At 35.3% G+C, this 19,671-nt stretch overlaps 1 protein-coding gene across 1 annotated transcript in view; it reads right to left on the bottom strand.

The window, feature by feature from the left end:
* Positions 1-19,671, bottom strand: part of SEMA3D (semaphorin 3D) — a 193,897-nt gene that overhangs the window by 86,140 nt on the left and 88,086 nt on the right. Inside the window, exon 3 of the mRNA XM_028525669.2 lies at positions 17,658-17,818. Within this exon, the coding sequence (XP_028381470.1) occupies positions 17,658-17,818 (161 nt within the window). The remainder of the gene's footprint in view (positions 1-17,657; positions 17,819-19,671) is intronic.

Here is a 19,671-nt window from a genome sequence, read left to right as displayed (position 1 = left end):
AAAGGATTTTTAAAAATATTCCTTTTGATACCTTGTTGGTAAAGAATTTAAAGAAACAGCATTTTTCTTAATTTAGTCAAAAAACAGAAGGAAGCAAATAAACCACACTCCTATTTACACAGGATTTGAAAAAATATGTTCAAGTGACATTTTTTGTTTCAATAATATATTGAAGTGATTATGTGACATGTATCTCTATCTCTATCTCTATAAAGCATTCTACCATGTTTGTATTTTTCAAGTCAAATTGTGTGTGTGTGTGTGTGTGCGCGTGTGTGAGAGAGAGAGAGAGAGAGAGAGAATGAGAGAGAAAGTCTGTGTAGGTGGTTACAGAGCGGGAAGGAAAGTGATAGAGAAAGAAATAGAGAGAGCGACACAGGTACATAGAGGAAGAGAGAGAAATGTTAACTCTACTTGGGTATAAAGCAACATATTTTATACATGCTCTCAAGTTTCAACATAGTTAATATAAAACCCCAACAAGTACCTAATATCCTGGGGTTATTTCACTAGCCCAGTCAGTACACTTTGAGATTACCTCATTCTCAGACAGAAACCACACCCCACACTTAAAAATACAATGTTCACAATATCTATAAGAATCTCTCTTGAACATTAGCAATGCAACCAGTTTTGAGGCAGTGGTTATCATTATTCTCATTGTTTTCTGAATTCATTACCTACACATAGTTTTACACTTTAGTACTTTGCACAAGCAGTTCATGCCATATCAAAAGTTTCATGAAGCAAGACAAAACAAAGAGACACACCCTTTCTAAAAGTTGATGCAGCCCTGCAGTGGTAGTATCTGAAAGTTCATGGAGCTGTACCACTCTATTAGAAAGTTACCCACGAATATTTTCCTTTCATTTATCAAAGAAAGGCATACTGGAAGAGAGATGCCACTTGCACAATTGCTATGTTTTAACTGTCCTGAAATATTCCCACACAAAGCAGTTCTACTAATGGTGATGTACCAGATACAGATTTTAAGGCTCTCATTTTGGTGATGAGTAGTCCCTGGGAGCTTGGAGCTTAGATATCAAAAATCTCAAATATGTAAAAAGCTTGCTGTTGCTCTCTCTTCCCACACACAGAACAGACATCACAAATCAAACAGATCTCTGTCTGTCCAGATTAGCCCAACAATCTCTCCCAATATAATCATCCAGGGTGTAACCACTAATTTTACCACTACCAAATAACCAAGGGGCTGCAAATTGATTTAAGTTTTAGTGCTAATCTTATGGATCAAGTTGATAACAGAAAATTACTGTGGGAAACAGGAGGAAATAAATTTATAAGATTTCTCCACTTGGAAGTGATAATTTATAGGGTAATGTTTTAAAACAAGTATGTTTGTTAAGTCAGTCTCCATATTCTGTAACATGCTGACTTAACCATGTTAGTATGTTTATTTTCTTTTCATAATATTTTACAATTGACACTAATTATTTTAAAAAATTAATTTTTGCATTTACCTTCAGAAAATTTAAATAGGAACCTCAGAAAATATATATTTAGTGTTCTCTTCAGCAGCCCATATACTGAAGATTAGCATTGCCCTGAACAAAAAACAAATTTGTGAAGCATTCAATAATTTTTGAAAAAGAATAAAAGTATATATGTATATTCTTCTTTTAGAGTTATAGAATATAGATTTACCAGTATGAGATCATTCTAATAAAATGAAAAGTGATTTTACTTTATATTTGATAAATTTATATTTTAAACACATTTGTGCAAAAATATATTTAATATTAATTTTCTGATGAAAATATAGTGGGGGGCTGCATGTTTAAAAATATAACCTTTGATCTAGTTATATTAATTTTATTTGCTTGAATTTATCCAAAATCTAAAATCATTTCTTTTTTTGTTTTTTGAAACATTCTACTTCCTTTGAATAAATTTTGACAAGAGGAACTCGCAAGTAAAATGCTGTAATGTCCTTGAATATTATTGTTTCATTCATAATTTTTATAATTCATTAACAGTTATCATTTGATAAGGTGAAAATGTCAGGCAATTTATTTTTAATTATTTAATTTTAGGCAAGTTACAGAAACATTCAAATAGTGATAAAGCCTTATAACAACATCCTAAGGAAATTCTAATTATATCTGGTCTTTGTTTCATCTTTGGAAAAGTAATTTGACTCAAGTTTGCAAGTGCAAGGTCAGTCAAATGCCCTTTGGCCCAATTCAAAGATGCCAAAACAACTGAATAGAATACAAAAGAGGAAGTTACAATTTGTTCATAAAACCTAATTAACCCCCCCAAAAGTTCAGAGTCATAAAAATGCAAGTGACCATCTCTATCAAAGAACAGGATTCAAGTTTTTAAATGGTTGCAAAGAAATTGGAAAAATGTTGTTCTAAATGCCGTAGAGTACAAGCATTTAAACCAATGATTACTCTGAGTTCTGAGGAAAGAGAGAGGGTAAAAGATATGAGCTCAGAGAATGACTATTGAAAAATAAGGACAAGAGCTCCAAATGAAAAGCTTGAGTAATTGAAACTGGCTGGTGTAGAAATTTTTACAGATGAGAAATTAAAATTCTCCAGTTTGGGATCTGACGTGCCCATGTAACTTTCTTCATCAAGTCTTGAGTGAGAATAGCCTCTTCCTCCCTTTTTTTAGGACTCGGCTCAAAATTTCTTTTCTTTCAAAATTATTTTTCTTCCACCAACCATTTTGGAATTCTAACACATTTGCATTTATCATATTCATCTGCCACTTTCCTTTTTGCAAGCAAATTCAGCTTGGGATCTCTCCTAGACAGAAAGATCAATGAAATGCAATAGAATTTAAAGACATGAGTTTGAGTCCCTACTGTACTGCTCATTAGCAGCTAATGTGGTGATTTCAAATATTATCTTGACGTTATCCTCAGAATGAGTTTGTTCTACCTGGAATACATCTGACCTCTTCTGGACGATCCCTTCCTATAAAAGTCCATGTTAATATCACCTCCCCAGAAAGGCCTTCTTTGAAGACCAATCAAAAATAGTTTCCCAAGAATACTGCATTTTAAATAACACTTAACACTAAGTGATATTCTCTTATTTGTTTGCTTTTCTCCACTGATCTCCCCTCCTCCCAATTTAGAGGCACCATGACAACAGAGGCCTGAAGGGTTCTATTCTCCACTATATTCCCAGCGTATAATAGAATAACAGGAATGCAGGGACTCAATAAATACGTATTGCGAAAAAGTTAAAGAGATTAACATACAAATTAAAAGAAACTTTAAGGAATCTACAAGTGGATTGACAATTTTGAATATTGTAAGGAATTACTCTTGTGGCAAGACTTCAAAATACTGTAAGGAATACAGATCACAGTCTCCGTTATCTTGTTCAAGGAGTATAGCACTCATTGAAGTTTAGTGGCTGATGTTCTTGAGTGACAAGGGACATTGCTTCTTCTCCAACCATCCTTAACACCTGGCACAGTAGCGCAAGCAATAATAAGCATCCAATAATTGCTGCAAAGTGCTCTGCACAGTTTCCCTTAAAATGGAGACAGAGTTCTTGTCAGAGTCCTGGCAGACGCGCGAGCAGTCTGACAACATCCTGGCGGCCCCGTTACAGTGACCAGATGGGACCTGCACATCGGCACCCAAGCTGGGGAGCCAGTACATCCATGAACGAGGCGATTGTTTTACCGCTGTGACTGCCAGACGGCCTGTGCTCCGCAGGCAGTAGGAGCAGATTAATCACCATGAAACTAAGCAGGGTGCTTTATACCCAAAGTTAATTTATTGGGGTGTCCACATGGTTTCCAAGTGTTTATATTTTCTAATTTCAAGTATTAATTAAGAATAAAAGGGGTGGTAATTTTCTTTTATCAATAACTTGATTTTAAATAAGAAGGTATTTATTCTGAATCTTTCTCCCTGATTAATAGACTTACAGGGTAAAGCATTAGATGGGAATATCTTATTCAGTCATGAAGTGAGTTAATGAACTCGAGTCAGAGGGTCATTCTGATTTATTAAAGCATTTCTGCTTATACTCAATACAAATCCAGCAAGTACAGGATCCTCATGTATGAAAATCCTCTTGTTTTAGACTTCCTTAAGGAAGGGAAAAGAACAAAGTCATTTTCATGCTACACAAATATGGGTGTTTAAATATTCCACTAAAAATATTATATTTAAAATTATAAACTCATTTAGCTTAGCTATTTTCCTAATAAAAAGACCTTAAAATAAAGCAAAGTTTAATAAATTTCAAGCAAATTTTTATAATTGCATCTTAGTTTTCAGTTTCAATAAGAAGAAAAATTTTACAGTAATTATATTATGATCGCTAGGTGGAAGAAAACACCTATCATATTTGCAAATGTAGAATTACTTTTTAAATATTCTGCTTTAAAAAAAATAGAGTCAGTCCTCTTAAAGTGTCATCCATATTTTAGCAGAAGCATCTTACCTTTAAATTTATCCAATGTTTCCTTTTAAATAATTCTGATTAATTTTTGGTTAAATAACCAACAGAGTAAAGTTCTTAAGCAAATTTGAGGACCTACATTTTAGCAAGGTGAAATGAAACTGTCTCAGGTCAGTCCATAAAAACATGGAGTTAAGTGGCCCATGCGATGTACGTGTTGCTTTGGTACATTGTTTTTTCATTTTAAAACTTTTGGGAAAAACTGCTCCCCACAAACACACATTTACTATTTTTACACTAAAAACACTAAAAACAAATGTAAATTACTTTAAACAGAAAACAAAGTTAAGTGTTATACTGCTTTTGCTTTCAACACTGTAAGTTTAGTTAAAAGATTTTTATTGGGTGGAACTAAGTTAAAAATCTTCACTTTTGCTTAGCTAACATAGCAATTCTTTGAACATTTTATGTGCAATATTTAATGTTGATACATATTAAAGTATGAGGAGGAAATATTTAGTTTCCTAATAGTTTCAAGAGGAAACATTTTAATCAACTAAAAAGAAATGAAGATGATTAAGTATTGTCCAAAAATGACAGTAAACTACTTTAAGATAAATTCTGAAGATTATTTTAAAATTGATCAATACATGTCCTACACTTTTTAACCAGATGCTTGGTTATAGCTTAACTTTGCTGAAACCCAAAAGAAATACTATTGGAAAATAAGGTAAACCCAATATAAAAGAGCAAATGTTTTGATTGAGGCTATTAATATCCATAAGGTAAATTATATTAATAATAATATTGAAATTCTCCATTTGGTTACTCCTGTGATTCCAGGATGTATACTCAGGAATGATATACAGTGAGCTGACCCATTACATTTAGAGGTAGAACAAATGTTCTTCTGAGTGCTCATTTTATGGCTTAGATAGTATAGCAAGACATTAAAAGAGAAGGACAGAGAAGTTTTAGCTGAAAAAAATTAAAAATGAGATGTGAGCTCAAGATGCACAAATTGTCAAAGTAGGTGGCCAATAATCATTAAGATGCTTTCACCCATGCTCATACTATAATATAGTTGGAAACTTGAAAAAAATATTTAATCTCAGACAGATGTATCATATGTCCTAAATCCCACAGGGTAAGAAGTAGGTGACAGGAAAGAGGTTTTGGTGAGACCTTAAGCACTTGCTGTTGAACATGTACTTTATGGGACATTGTGGACTAAGGTCTAAAGGGTGAGAGAGAGAGGCTGAGAAGCTGCAATGAAAACAAAGAGCAGGCTCAGTGGCTATATTGGTATCAACCTGGACTTCCAGCGGGTGTCCAGCTTCCAGGGTGAGCTGTGTTCACTCAATAATTGGATGGCATGAGATCACCTAGACCCTGTTCAAGAGAACTGAGAAAAGACCTCAGAAGTTAACGCATGGAAAACTTGCAATCTGTTGCAGGATAAAGAATGAAAACATGGCAGTCACTCTAATCCAGAGAAAAGCAAGGAAAAGAACTCCAGAAAGTAGAAATTCCAAAAATTCATAAAGGTGCCTATAAAAGAAGTCACCCTTCAACATCTGGGAAGGCCAGAAAATTGAGACATCCCTGGGACAATGACAGTAGAGTAGACACTTTTCTGAACTCCTCTCATCTTCCTTTGTCCTAATTTGATTCTAGAGGGGTCATTCATGGCAGTGGTTAACAAGCTTGAGGAGAAGGATGAGCACCAAGTAGAAGAAGCCTCTGGACATTTCCTTCCCTCACAAGACATGCCCAAGCATGGAAAGGTAGAGGGAAAGGAGGCTTGATTTTAAAGGAGGTTGGAAGTTTCATTACATGAGACTGGATTTTTTAGTTGCTAGATAATTACCAAACAGTGTACTACCAAATGATAACTTCAAAAGCCATGGGCCTGCTGAAGTTATTGAATAGGTCCAGGACAAGAACTGAAAAGGTCTATGGGAGATAAAATTGTTTATTATTACTCTCCATGAGCTGACATACCAGTTGCTATTAGATTAGTAAGCAAAATAAATATAATTTGCAGTCTCCAAATTCATTTCTCAACGGTCTACTCATCTACCTCTGTAGCCCATTGACAAAAAAATAAAAGAGAGAGAAAAGTGAAGAGGAAAGAAAACCAAGAACAAATGTTTGAGTAAAATAGATACAAAAGCAGTGGTTAGTTTAATAAATCATTCCCTTGCTGACCTGTTTGCTTACATCCTGGTTTAGGGACTCATTCCATCCAGGCATGGCTTGAACTGAGTCCAAAATGAGTCACATTTTCAGATGGAAGGATCCCAACAATTCATTAACTCAGAAGCTTAACTAAGTAATATAACCAAACAAGAGAATACTGGACATTTGTTTTTTTCTGTCAGCAATGACTCCATTAAAAAAAAGAGGTAGAGACGTTCAGCTGTATATTTGACTCCTGAAGTTTACAAAGGGAGGGCCCTGGATTTTATATGAATGATTGCTAGGACTACTTAAGGCTGGCTGAAATAGAGAATGTTCACTTATAGTCACAGTGACAGATGGCATGTAGTTTAAAATCATTTGTTTAGAAATCATAGGTCCTTAAACCATATTATACAAATGTCAAACACTTTCATTATTACAAACTCTGCCCTGAACAGGTTTCTAATGCATCACATATTAATGAATGATAAATGGATGTAAATGTCCATCTACATTTGAAGCTTTTTCAAGGACTATTAAAATTTTATATATATATATATATATATATATATATATATATATATTCCTTCTGACCCTAGAAATGCAATAGGATATCAAAGGAGAGGGCAGGGAAATTCAGTTTCTTAAACTTAAGCACTTTTCAACTGGTGTGCCACAGAGCCACATTGGTGTGCTTTGAGAATTTTTAAAACATGCAATGACTATTTAGTCAAGGGCACTGACTTCTTTTCCATTAGATTCTCAAATTAAAAAAAAAACACAATAGCCATTCAGTGTAAATGATTCAAAATTATACTTATTTTTGTCAGCTCAGCAAAAACTAGATTATATATTTTGGGTGTGCTACAGAATTTTAGTAATTAGTTTATGTGTGTGATGAGACAAAAAAGATTTAAAATTTTATGAGTTAATCTATGAGAAATACACACATGGAGGCAAGAAATGAATCTCTTGTACTCCAGTTCTCAAACTATTTTTTCCATCCTAACTGAATTAAGAAAACAATAAAACTCAAGTTCCAAATCCAAATGCAAGCCATTTTCAATTAACTAGTTAACTAATTTTGAAGCAGTTTAAGTCCCATGCACAACAAGTGATTTTTCAACTCCTGGTCGCTGACTTCCTACAATACGTTATTGATCTCATTATATATATTGGATATTTAAAGATTTTTTGACTTGTTTTCTAACTCATTTAACTGTGTCATGCCTTGTCTTCCTAACTAGAGCATGAGCAATGACAAAATCTGAGTTTTATAACCTATTATGATGTTTTTAGTGCCAACAATAGATACTCAAGTGGTTTTTTAATGAAAAAAAGCCCCTGACTAAAGTAGAACAAGAGGAAACAAATTATTGAAAGTTCAGTCACTAAAAATTATTCTAAGTTTTAGTTCTACTAATGCATATATTTGATTCTAACTTCAGAGACTGAAAAATCCAAATCAATCAAAGCAACATTATTTTAGACTTCCAGCCAAGATGGAGGCATAGAGAGATACACTTTGCCTCCTCACATGACCAAAAGAAGGACACTAACAAATTTAAAAAGAAAAAATAACCAGACTGCCAAAAATAGAACTGTATGGAAGTCTAACAACCAAGGAATTAAAAAAGAACATTCATCCAGACTGGTAGGAATGGTGGAGATGGGCAGACAGGGTGGAGAGGACATGTGGCAATGCAGCTGCTGGAGGATGGGGAGAGAAAGGCAGAGGCTGTTGGGCCAGGCGAGGTGGCAGCAGGCAGAGCAGGAAGTCCCATGTTTTCATGCAGATAAACTGGAAGGAACAACTAGGGAGCAAGAATGCCCACACAACCCAGGGTTCCAGCACAGAGAAATAAAATCTCAAAACCTTTGTCTGTAAAAAGCAGTGGGGGTTGCAACAGCAGGAGAAACTCCCAGCCTCACGGGAGAGTTTGTTGGAGAGACCCACAGGGTTCTAGAATGTACACAAACCACCTACCTGGGAATCAGCACCAGAAGGGCCCAATTTGATTATGCCCTTCTGGGCTGGGGAAGCTGGAGAAGAGACTAAAACAAGGCTGAGATCTGAGCAGGCAGCATTCTTCCATCTCTGCCCCCTCCTGCACATACAGCACCACAAAGCAGCAATGTGAGTTGCCCTACCCTGGTAAATACCTAAGGCTCTGCTCCTTACTATGTAACAGGCACACTGAGCCAAATATATGGTCCAAATGAAGAACAGATCAAAACTCCCAAAACAAAGCTAAGCAATGAAGAGATAGCCAACCTATCAGATGCAGAGTTCAAAACACTCGTAATCAGGATGCTCACAGAAATGGTTGGGTATGGTTGCAAAACTGAGGAAAAAATGAAGTCTATGCAAAGTGAAATAAAGCAAAATATACAGGGAACCAACAGTGAAGGGAAGGAAACTGGGACTCAAATCATCAATTTAGAGAAGAAGAAATAAACATTCAACAAGAACAGAATGAAGAAACAAGAATTCAAAAAAATGAGGAGAGGTTTGGGAACCTCCAGGACAATTTTATACATTCCAACATCCAAATCATAGGGGTGCCAGAAGGAGAAGAGGAAGAACAAGAAATTGAAAACTTATTTGAAAAAATGATGGAGAACTTCCCCAGTCTGGGAAAAAAAAAAAAAGACTTTCACCAAGTCCAGGAAGCTCAGAGAGTCCCATTGAAGTTGGACCCAAGGAAGCAAACACCAAGGCACATCATGATTGCATTACTCAAGATTAAAGATAAGGAGAGAATCTTAAAGCAGCAAAAGAAAAGGAAAGAGTTACCTACAAAGGAGTTCCCATAAGACTATCAGCTGCTTTCTTAGAAGAAACCTTTCAGGTGAGAAGGAGTTGTAAAGTATTAGAAGTCAGGAAAGGCCAGGACCTACATCCAAGATTACTCTATCCAGCAAAACTATCTTTTAGAATGGAAGGGCAGATAAAGTGCTTCCCAGATAAGGTCTAGTTAAAGGAGATGATCATTACCAAGTCCTTATTATATGAAATGTTAAAGGGACTTATCCAAGAAAAAGAAGATTATCAAAAAATATGAACAGTAAAATTACAACGAACTCAAAACTATCAACAACCAAACCTAAAAAAAAATTAAAACAAAAATGAACTAAGCAAGCAACTAGAACAGGAACAGATTCACAGAAATGGAGATCACATGGAAAGTTATCAGTGGGGAGTGACGGGGGGAGAGTGGGGGTAAAGGTACATGGAATGAGAAACATAAATGGTAGGTACAAAATAGACAGGGAGGTTAAGAATAGTGCAGGAAATGGAGAAACCAAACAACTTATATGTATGACCCATGGGCATGAACTAAGGCAGGGGGGAAATGCTAGTGGTACTGGGGGGTACAGGGCAGAGGAAAATAAAGAGGAGAAAACAATGGGAAAAATGTAATAGCATAATCCATAAAATATACTTTAAAAAAGCAGCATTATTTTAGAGATAATTCTGCTGGGAAATATAATCAATCCTGTTTAACCCACATTTACTTATGTCAGTTTTTGAAAATATGACCCTGGCTGGTATGGCTCAGTGGATTGAGTGCTGGACTGCGAACTGAAGGGTTGCTGGTTCGATTCCCAGTCAGGGCACAAAAATAGCACCAAGTTCCTTGGTGCAAGACATGTGAGAGATACCCATACACTGATGCTTTTTTTCTCTCTCTCTTTCTACCTTCTCTCCTCTCTGTCTAAAAATAAATAAATAAAATCTTTAAAAAATGTTTTAAATTAAAAAAATAAAACTATGTTCTCCCTATATTTAATATTTAGTGTATACTGCTAAGTACTGTTACCAGAATAATGATGAAGTATTTAGCATTTTGAGTCAAATTGTGACCTACTGCCTCCCATCAATGTCACTCCCAACAATAGTTTTTATATGAAGGGAGAAAATGTACAGGAAAACAGCACTCTTTAAGAGATCTGCAGCAGACTAGATCTTGTAAAGTTCAGATTGCATAAAAATAACTAAGTACTTTTATTGAGGCAAATAAACTCTTACATAAGCAAGTGAAGTATTTGTAGAGGTTAGCAGATTTTTTTTTATTTTTACCAAGCAGGGTGGAGAAAAATAAATTATTTCAAGGATTTTTACTTGCACTCAATACTTTCCAAGGCTAGCTTCTGAAAAAAAAAAATAAACCCTTACCGATAACACCAGCTGATCTTGATAGTTCTCTCTAAATAGACAATATACACTCTTCTTTTTTACTGGCTGAGAAAATTTTTATGTTTGCCTCAGGTAGCCTATGTTGATGAGGAAAAAATCAGTCCCCCAAGTAAATTATATTTTTCAGGAAGCTTGTTTTCTATTCCCTCTAAGTGTAGTGTTCGATGTGATTGACTCCTGAAGGTTTCTTCCATCTACAGTAATTGACTGATGTAAGCAAATTGTAGTTACCTAACCCCTCTTTTGAGTTTAAGAATTTGAATTCACATTTTTCTGGCCAATGTGATGTGAAGGAGAGTTCTATGAAAGGTTTCTTTGCTCCTAAGAAAGAGACATAATAAATAATGGTCTTTCATTCCTTTTCATTCATTTCCTTTTCTGTATGTGATTCCTGAAACTGTCCCAGCCATCTTGCAACCAACCTAAAGATAATGCCAACATCAAAATAGCAGAGGAGATCTAAAGTACTGTCCTTGATAACTTCATTAAGCAGATAATATTAAAGTCTCCATAAAGTGTGAGTGAGGGAACAAGGGACACTGGATAAAATCAGAAGGTGGCCCTGCCCTGGTGTGGCTCAATGAGTTAAGCACCAGCTTGTGAACCAAAAGGTCACTGGTTCAATTTCTGGTCAGGGCCCATGCCTTGGTTGCAGGCCAGGTCCCTGACTGGAGGCTTGCAAGAGGCAATCAATAAATATTTCTCTTGCATGTTGATGTTTGTCTCACTTTCTTTCCCTCTCTCTAAAAACAAATAAATAAAATCTTTAAAAAAATAGGGTGAAAATGTGTTGGGAAAAGTCTTTAAAGTCAGTAGAAATCTGGAGTTCATTCAATTTCCTCAGAAATCAGGAACTGCCAGAAGTGTATAAACCAGTAAGAAATATAATAAGGTATTTATTTTTAAGAGATAATATTGATGGTCATGGTAAATAGACTAGATAGAGAGAAAATGGAGATTCTCTTTTACAAGATAAACCCAGCTAAATAATGCTATTATCACTTACACTACAGGAAAATATTGAAATATTTCCCACCTTATCACCTGGGCTGTCAACTGAAGCTTTTGTTGGAACTGCATCACAGCTCAGCCTCCCTTTGTCTGATACTGCTTCCTTAGCGACCCTCCAGTATGTGTTGATCCCAGAAACACCACATTAAAAATATCCTATAAGCTAATTTTCATCCCATAGTTAGCTTCTGGGAGAATTCAACATATAACAAAACAGTTGGGAATGGTAAATACAGTTCCATATCCATATCTTACACTTGGAATGCGATCTCTTTGTCCAGTTCTAATGGCTCCATTTTGGCCTAGGGTTGAGGGGAGGGTATGTCAAATAAATGTACATATTTGTCCCAAGTGTGAATATTCTTTTCTATAGGGAAATCCACAGAGCATTCCTTAACTAAGAGTGGCCTTACAGATCAAATTTAGAAAACCCTCTTAAACTGTGAGGTATCACATCTCCTATGATGTATGTTTATATTTACTCTTATGTCTATTATTAAGTCCCTATAGAAATAGTCCTTCCACTCAAAATAAAGATCAGAATCTTATTTTTCTTATTTAAATGTCAGAGAGTTAAAAAAAGAAGAAGCTCACTTAATTTTTACTCTATAGATTGTGAAAATGTCTTAAAGGTCTGGTTTTGACTTTCTTTTTCTAAAGTAGTTTATCCATCAAAGTTTAATGAGCATAGACTGGCACAACCATTGTAGAAGCCTCAAAATCTATTCTGAACAGAGTAAAAATAATATGAAGGGCACCATTAAATATTTTTTTACTAAATTAGATTTGTACACAACTTCTTCTTATTTTTTTTTTATTTTAATCATTGTTCAAGTACAGTTTTCTCCCTCCTACTCCCATTCCAGCACACCCACCTATTATTTATGGTCATTCCCCACTAAAGGCTTCTGGTCAATGTGAAATAATAATAGCTACTTTTCAATAGGCACAAGCCTTGTCTGTCCAAAAACTTTAAGTAAGCTTATATCCTGAATCTCAATACTTTAATTGAATATGGTCTATGTTTTTTTATATTTCCCAGAAGAAATAATCATTTTTGAATAACCAACTGAAGACTAGCTAAAAGAAAAAAAAGTCTGATAACCAAGGATTTACAGAAGAAGCCATGACAAGACTGGTAGGAAACACAGAGACATGAAAAGAGCTGGTCCTGCTCCCATGGATGGGTGGTGGCTGAGGTTCCAGAGGGATATCTCAGCTGCAGAGAGTCCCCCCTGAGAAACATATGGTCTCAACCCCAAGCCAGGCTCCCCAGGCAGAAGCACCAGAGCTGGGAAGGGACATACATATAAAATCTGGCTGTGAAAATCAATGAGGATTCCATCTGTGAAGGAGAAACATGAGTCTTGTAGTCATAGGAACCCTCTTAAAGGGCCAATGAACAAAATCTTGTTTGTAGCCACTCTGGGCTCCAATGGAGCACTGAATGGGCTAGACTTATGTGAGGATAATCTGGGTTTTTTGACTGGGGAGAGAGATAAAAAGACAGCCACCAGGATCCCTGTACTGAGTCACTCTTCCATAGCATCTTTCTTGGAGGGGAGAACTCCCCTCCATATGGCATCAGTCTGGGGAAAAACAATAGCTGCAATCTCTTGCACAACCCTGTGGAGCATATGTCCTGCTAAGGAGTCAGTTACATTGGCCAGAGTGTAGAAGTCTGAGCAGATACAGGAGGTGTCAGTGACTAAGTTTTGTAGCTTTTGGCAGTGGTCATCCCCTACCTTCCTGTGAACCTGAATGGTGTTTCCTCCTAATGGGAGATATGCTAGTCCTATCCTCTCGGCTCCTGTGGACCCAACTGCCTTGTGGCTGACTCCTGGTTGCTCTGCCCTGATGAGGATTGGGCAAATCCAGGACAGACTGAACTGTGTAGCTCTGGGGTGGCGTCCACAACACTCACCTTTCTCTGAGCCTCACCAACACCTACTCCTCACAGGAGATCCAGTAGCTCCCATACTCCCAACCCTTGGAGGCCCCACCTTGTTGAGCTCTGGCTCCTAGTAGCAGAATCTGAGAACAGACTGAGTTGTGTGACTCTAGGATATGAGTGCCTGAGCAGTGCAGAGCTTTCCTTTCACAAGGCCCTATCTTGGTCAGTTTGGACCTATTAAACTATGCTGACCTCACTCTAATGACTCCCTGAGACCTTGCACCATGACAAAGGTGTGGAAAATATAGGGATGGAAAGAGACCTGTGTCATGTCAATGGGTGCACAACGCAGTGTAGAGATGATGAAATGTATTGTTTTGTGAAACAATTTCACCCTGATAAATTCAATTAAGGTAAAATGAAACAAAATAATATATTTTTTAAAAAGTACTGATGCAGCTCAACACCAAAAAAATACAATTTAAAAAATGTGCAAAGGACCTGAATAGACACTTCTCCAAAGAGGACATTCAGATGGCTAACAGAAATATGTCCAAATGTTCAAAATCACAAATCATCAGAGAAATGAATATTAAAACCACAATTAGATATCACCTCATACCTGTCAGAATGACTATCATCAATAAATCAACAAGCAACAAGTGCTTTCAAGGATTTAAAGAAATAAAAATAAAAATGGAACTGCCTTTTGACCCAATATATTCTACTTCTGAGAATGTATCCTAAGAAACTTGAAACACAAATTCGTGTTTTTGAGCACAATGAGCACCCCTTTGTTCATTATAGCATTATTTATAATAGCCACGATTTGGAAGCAACCCAAGTGCCTGTCAGTAGATGAGTGGGTTAAAGACTGTGGTACATTTACACAATGGAATACTACTCAGCTGTAATAAAGAAGGAAATCTTACCTTTTGTGACAGCATGGATAGAGAGTATTATGGTAAGTGAAATAATCTCATCAGAGAAAAACAAGTACCATATGATTTTACTCATATGTAGAATCTAATGAACAAAATAAATCTAACAAACAAAATAGACTCAGATAAAGAATAGGCTGACAGCTGTCAGAGGGACAGGGGTTTGAGGAGTTGGGTGAGAAAGATGAAGGGAGTAAGTAAAAATTAAAAGTAAAACCCTTATAGACACAGACAACAATATGGTGATCACCAGAGCAAAAGGGGACTAGGGGGAGGTAGAAAAGGGCAAGGTGGGGGATAAATGGCAAGGAAAAGACACTTGACTTGGTGTGGTGAACACACCATATAATATACAGATGGTGTATTATAGAATTGTACTTGAAACCTATATAATTTTATTAACCAATGTCACCCCCAACATTCAATAAAAATATTTTTAAAAAATATAAAAATTTCCCAAAGGAAAAAAAATTCCAACCAGTCACTCATAACTCAATTATGTGTTGTATACCGCTTTCACTCTGAGGAGTACAAAGGACATCTTTCAGTCCCTCAGAGTCCCAACATGTGTGGTTTCTTATACAGAGGAGTTTGGATTTTTGCCGAGAGGCAATGAGCCAATGCAAACCATGTAGGTCTAAACATTGCTAAAGTACTACATCTTGACACTTACTCACTGCTGTGGAGTACCTTTTAACACTGGAGTGATTTATATAAATGTTAAAGGTAGATATCTACATAAACATGAATCCATACCTTTACATATACAACCCCTTTATGAATTATACATGCTATAAAAATATAAAGAAATATCAGTTAAGCCAAAAAAATCTCTAGTACAGACCTTAATTTTATAATGTGTTTTAATAACCATTTATTTCAATAACATCATAACAAAAATCAATATTTCATAAATATTGATTTTATTAAAAATCAAATTTCATAAATATTGATTTTATTAAATATTAGCACATTTCAAGCAAGGAATATGGCTAAGGAGAGATTTGCTTAAAATAGTCACAAAAGGAAATTGTGCTATCAGAATTTATTTTAAGCAATGATCTAATACATTCAGTTGAGATAAGTGGACTTTTTCTTCCAATCCCTAAAGACAGAGAATAGCACAAGAATAAACTTCCTTAAAAGTATGAATTACTTTTTGATATTACACTAAAACAGAGACATACTTGGGAAAAATGCTGTTAGCTCTGATACTTGGGAAAAATGCTGTTAGCTCTGTAGTATCTTGTAAAGTAATACAGCAAAACTGAGTAAGACTTTCTTTGGGCTCTTAAAAAAGACTCATCCGCTGCTAAGATGTTTACTGATGACTAAGATAGAGTGGATACCATGAACAGTTTCTACTAGGACTATGAGTCCTTAAACAAAATTTCTAAAGTAAAAATACCACACTAAAAATAAGTGGAATGGAAAATAATGGCAAGCTTTTCAAACTCTAGCACATAAGCAAGTCTTTATTTCACTTTACTATAAACAATATCCAGGCTATAAAATAATAACTTATTTAAAAATAAGATAAATTATGTGCTTCTAAGCGTGTTTGGATTAAACAAGTCAAGAACAACTATTGGCAATATTTTAGCCACCATGCTTTCTTCTAGAAATACAGATTACATGAAATATATGCATATACATTTGTATTCAAAGACTATTTCTTTATCAAATCTGAGCTTTCATAAGCAGTAACTCCTTTTCTTTCAGTGGACCTCAGTCAAAACTGTAGAAATTAATTAAGCAATATTAATACATATGTGGATAAATAATTTTCCTGTACAGACTAATGCCCTGAGTGCCGATAAGGTTCAAATAACTGACCAATTAATACTGAGTTATTAAAAGCACCTCAGTCCTGGCTGGAGTAGCTCAGTGGATTGAGCGCGGGCTGCGAACCAAAGTGTCCCAGGTTCAATTCCCAGTCAGGGCACATGCCTGGGTTGCAGGCCATGACCCCCAGCAACTGCAGATTGATGTTTCTCTCTCTCTCTCTTCCTCCCTTCCCTCTCTAAAAAATAAGTAAATAAAATCTTTTTAAAAAGCACCTCAAAATTATAGAGTTCAGTTGAAGTGGTCATGTGGGTGAATGCTAATGAAGCTTCACAGTCCTAAGATACCAACAAACAACTCTTTTTGAATGGGAGGAATTCTCTATTAACTTGAAAACTTGCAAGGACTCCTAGTATTTCTTTTGGAATACTTCTAGAAAAGAAGAAAAAGAAAAAAAAACAAAGATGTTTCATAGATGCAGAATCATTCATGTAGTATGTCTTCTCATCAGTCATTCAATCCCTTCTCGTCTTGGTATCTGTCTTTGCTCACATAGACACTGACATTTGCTAAAGTACCAGCTAATAATTATAAGGTGTAAGATATGACACCCTTTCCTTGGGGCATCGCAGTGCTAGTTGAAAACGTAGGATACAGCAGCAATGCCTTTTAAATTTGAATAAACTGGTACATATTTCCCTTTAGTGACAAGATTATTCGTAATGCATCCATAGTTAGGGCATTATTAATTTTCACTCTCTGAGCATGATTAGGCCATAGGAGAAACCTGCTCAGATGTAAAATGAGAATGTGGAGACAAGTGTGGTGTTAAATTGCTACTAGGGTCACACTATCAATTTTAAGTATGCTTATGTGTTAACTGAAAGTAAAAATAATTTTACAAAAATTACTATGGATATAAATGTTAACACCTGATGAATAACTCATTTGCCAGCTTTCCGATCTAAAAGTTTGCATTTTTACTGTATTACGTAGCACTATCTATTTACTACTTTTCATGCCTTTCATTCATATTTTCAAAGGTCATGGTATTATACTCTTCATTCTTAACAAAGAACATGTATATGTACTTAAATCCATAAAAATCTAAAACATATATCAGAGGCAATATGTTCTTTTTGACAGGTATGTGACCTATGGCATTTGACACTGAGTCACTTAAAAAAAAGAAAGGAATAGATTAAAATAAATGCATCCAGTCATCTATATATAAATAAACTGACCTTCTTAAAATTCTTGTTTAAGTCAACCAGACTGAGCAGGAAGATGTGGTCCTTGGCTCCCAGGAGCAGCCTGCCCCTCTCCTCGTCCAACAGAATTGTTTGGAAATCCAGTCCTTCCGATGAACCCAAAAAGGGAATACAGCTATTTGAAAGCAGCAAATCTATGGGAAAGTAAAAGAAGAATGCAGCAAAAAAAAATCTTAATAAGCACAACATATATTTACTTCAATACATACATTGTCCCACTTCATAAATACATAAATATAACATGAAGACTCCAATTTTGATATATGCAAACAATACACAGCTTTAAGCACATATTTATTAGAAATAGATGTAATTATTATATTTTATTTTATTGGTACATTTAACTTATGAAAAATGGATGACATTTAAATGAACATAAAACATGTCGACACAAAAGAAATTAAATTCAAAATATTTTACAACCCTCTATTCACCTTGTAAGTTATAAATAAACTACTTAAGTCATAAAATAAGTACAGTAATATTTGTGAATTGATTAAATTGATCAATATGTGCCAAGTAAGCCTCAAACTAAGTGTGTGGTAAAACTCATAGCATTCCTTCCCTCCTACTTTTGATGGTGTTTAGATTGATTGCCTGTGTTTGGGAAATTACACTGCACCTACATGATATATTCAGAAATAAGTAAACAAAGAGGCTGAGTCCAAAAAAATAGATTCTGAAAGATATATGATCCTAAATGCATAATGGAAGCAGAATTTTAAAGCAGGATGGGACCTTGAAAATCAATTCATACAAATTCATGATTTTATTTCATTCCAAAAAAGTTAACTACATGCCCTAAAGTCACAAAACCATGTGCTGGGCAAAGCTGATAATAAACCTCAATGTCAGTCTTCATTTCTGTTCAACTCTTGTCTATAGATCCTAATTTTTGTTTTTTTATAATTGTGAAATAGACAGACTCTCATTTAACTTTAGGTCTGGGATTACAGGAACCCAAATATTTCCAGATTTTTACCCCAAGTACTTTTCATACCCTTTAATTTCCTACAGCTTTAGAGTATTAAATACTAGTAAGGTAATAATATCCATCACTTATTAAAGCCCACTATATGTTACTGGACTTGATAACAAAATCATTTCAAGTAATTCATTATTAATTGATGAGAAAGATAAAAAAGATATGTCTCAGAAACAGGCATCTAAACATACTTCTAAAATGTACCAATGGCAGTTTCAACCTCTGTAAAAGCGATATTTGAGTCACTTACATTTAAAATCTGTGCATTCTATCTGCAGATGGTGGGCTCCATTACTATTTCATATTTTTGAGAATCCCCTTCAGTCTCTTTTCTAATTTACAATGATTAAATATCATTTCTCTTAGTCACTAAGATAGATTCTGTCTTAGTTTTGACAAAAAAAGGCTGTATGCTGAAGATATGATACTATCAAAATTCTTGAATTTAGCTTCACCAAACATAAATACCTTATTAATATTTATGAACCATGCTTTCTGTACATTGGATAAAGTGTGAACTCTATAAGGGGTGTCCAACTTGCAGTCCATGGGCCGCATGCAGCCCAGGATGGCTGAGAATGTGACCCAACATAAAATCATAAATTTACTTAAATGTTCTGAGATTTTTGTGTGATTACAAGTTGCAATGTATTTAACATGTGGCCCCAAACAATACTTCTTCCAGTGTGCTGCAGAGACACCAAAAGGTTGGATACCCCTGTTACTAAATACTTTCCTACTAAGCTAAATAAAACTTTGGTAGGTTTTCAGACCAGAGACACAATGGAAAAATATATTTTAGCATCTCCAAATTCAGTAAACCTATTTTTGCAGGGTTATATATAAAAAAATAGTCCATACTTATTATGAAGTAGAGCCAAGGAGAGAAGAATGAAACAGAGAGAACAGATAAGACAGATGTGATCTAAGGTGTTCACAGCAGAAACTGTTACTAACAAACCTTTATTCAATCAGGCAATTATCTTCCTCCCACAGGATTTC

This window comes from Phyllostomus discolor, chromosome 10, assembly GCF_004126475.2.
Source record: "Phyllostomus discolor isolate MPI-MPIP mPhyDis1 chromosome 10, mPhyDis1.pri.v3, whole genome shotgun sequence".
Lineage (NCBI taxonomy): Eukaryota > Metazoa > Chordata > Mammalia > Chiroptera > Phyllostomidae > Phyllostomus > Phyllostomus discolor.
Note: the sequence above shows the minus strand (reverse complement) of the source record. Positions and strands in the feature narration are given on the sequence as shown.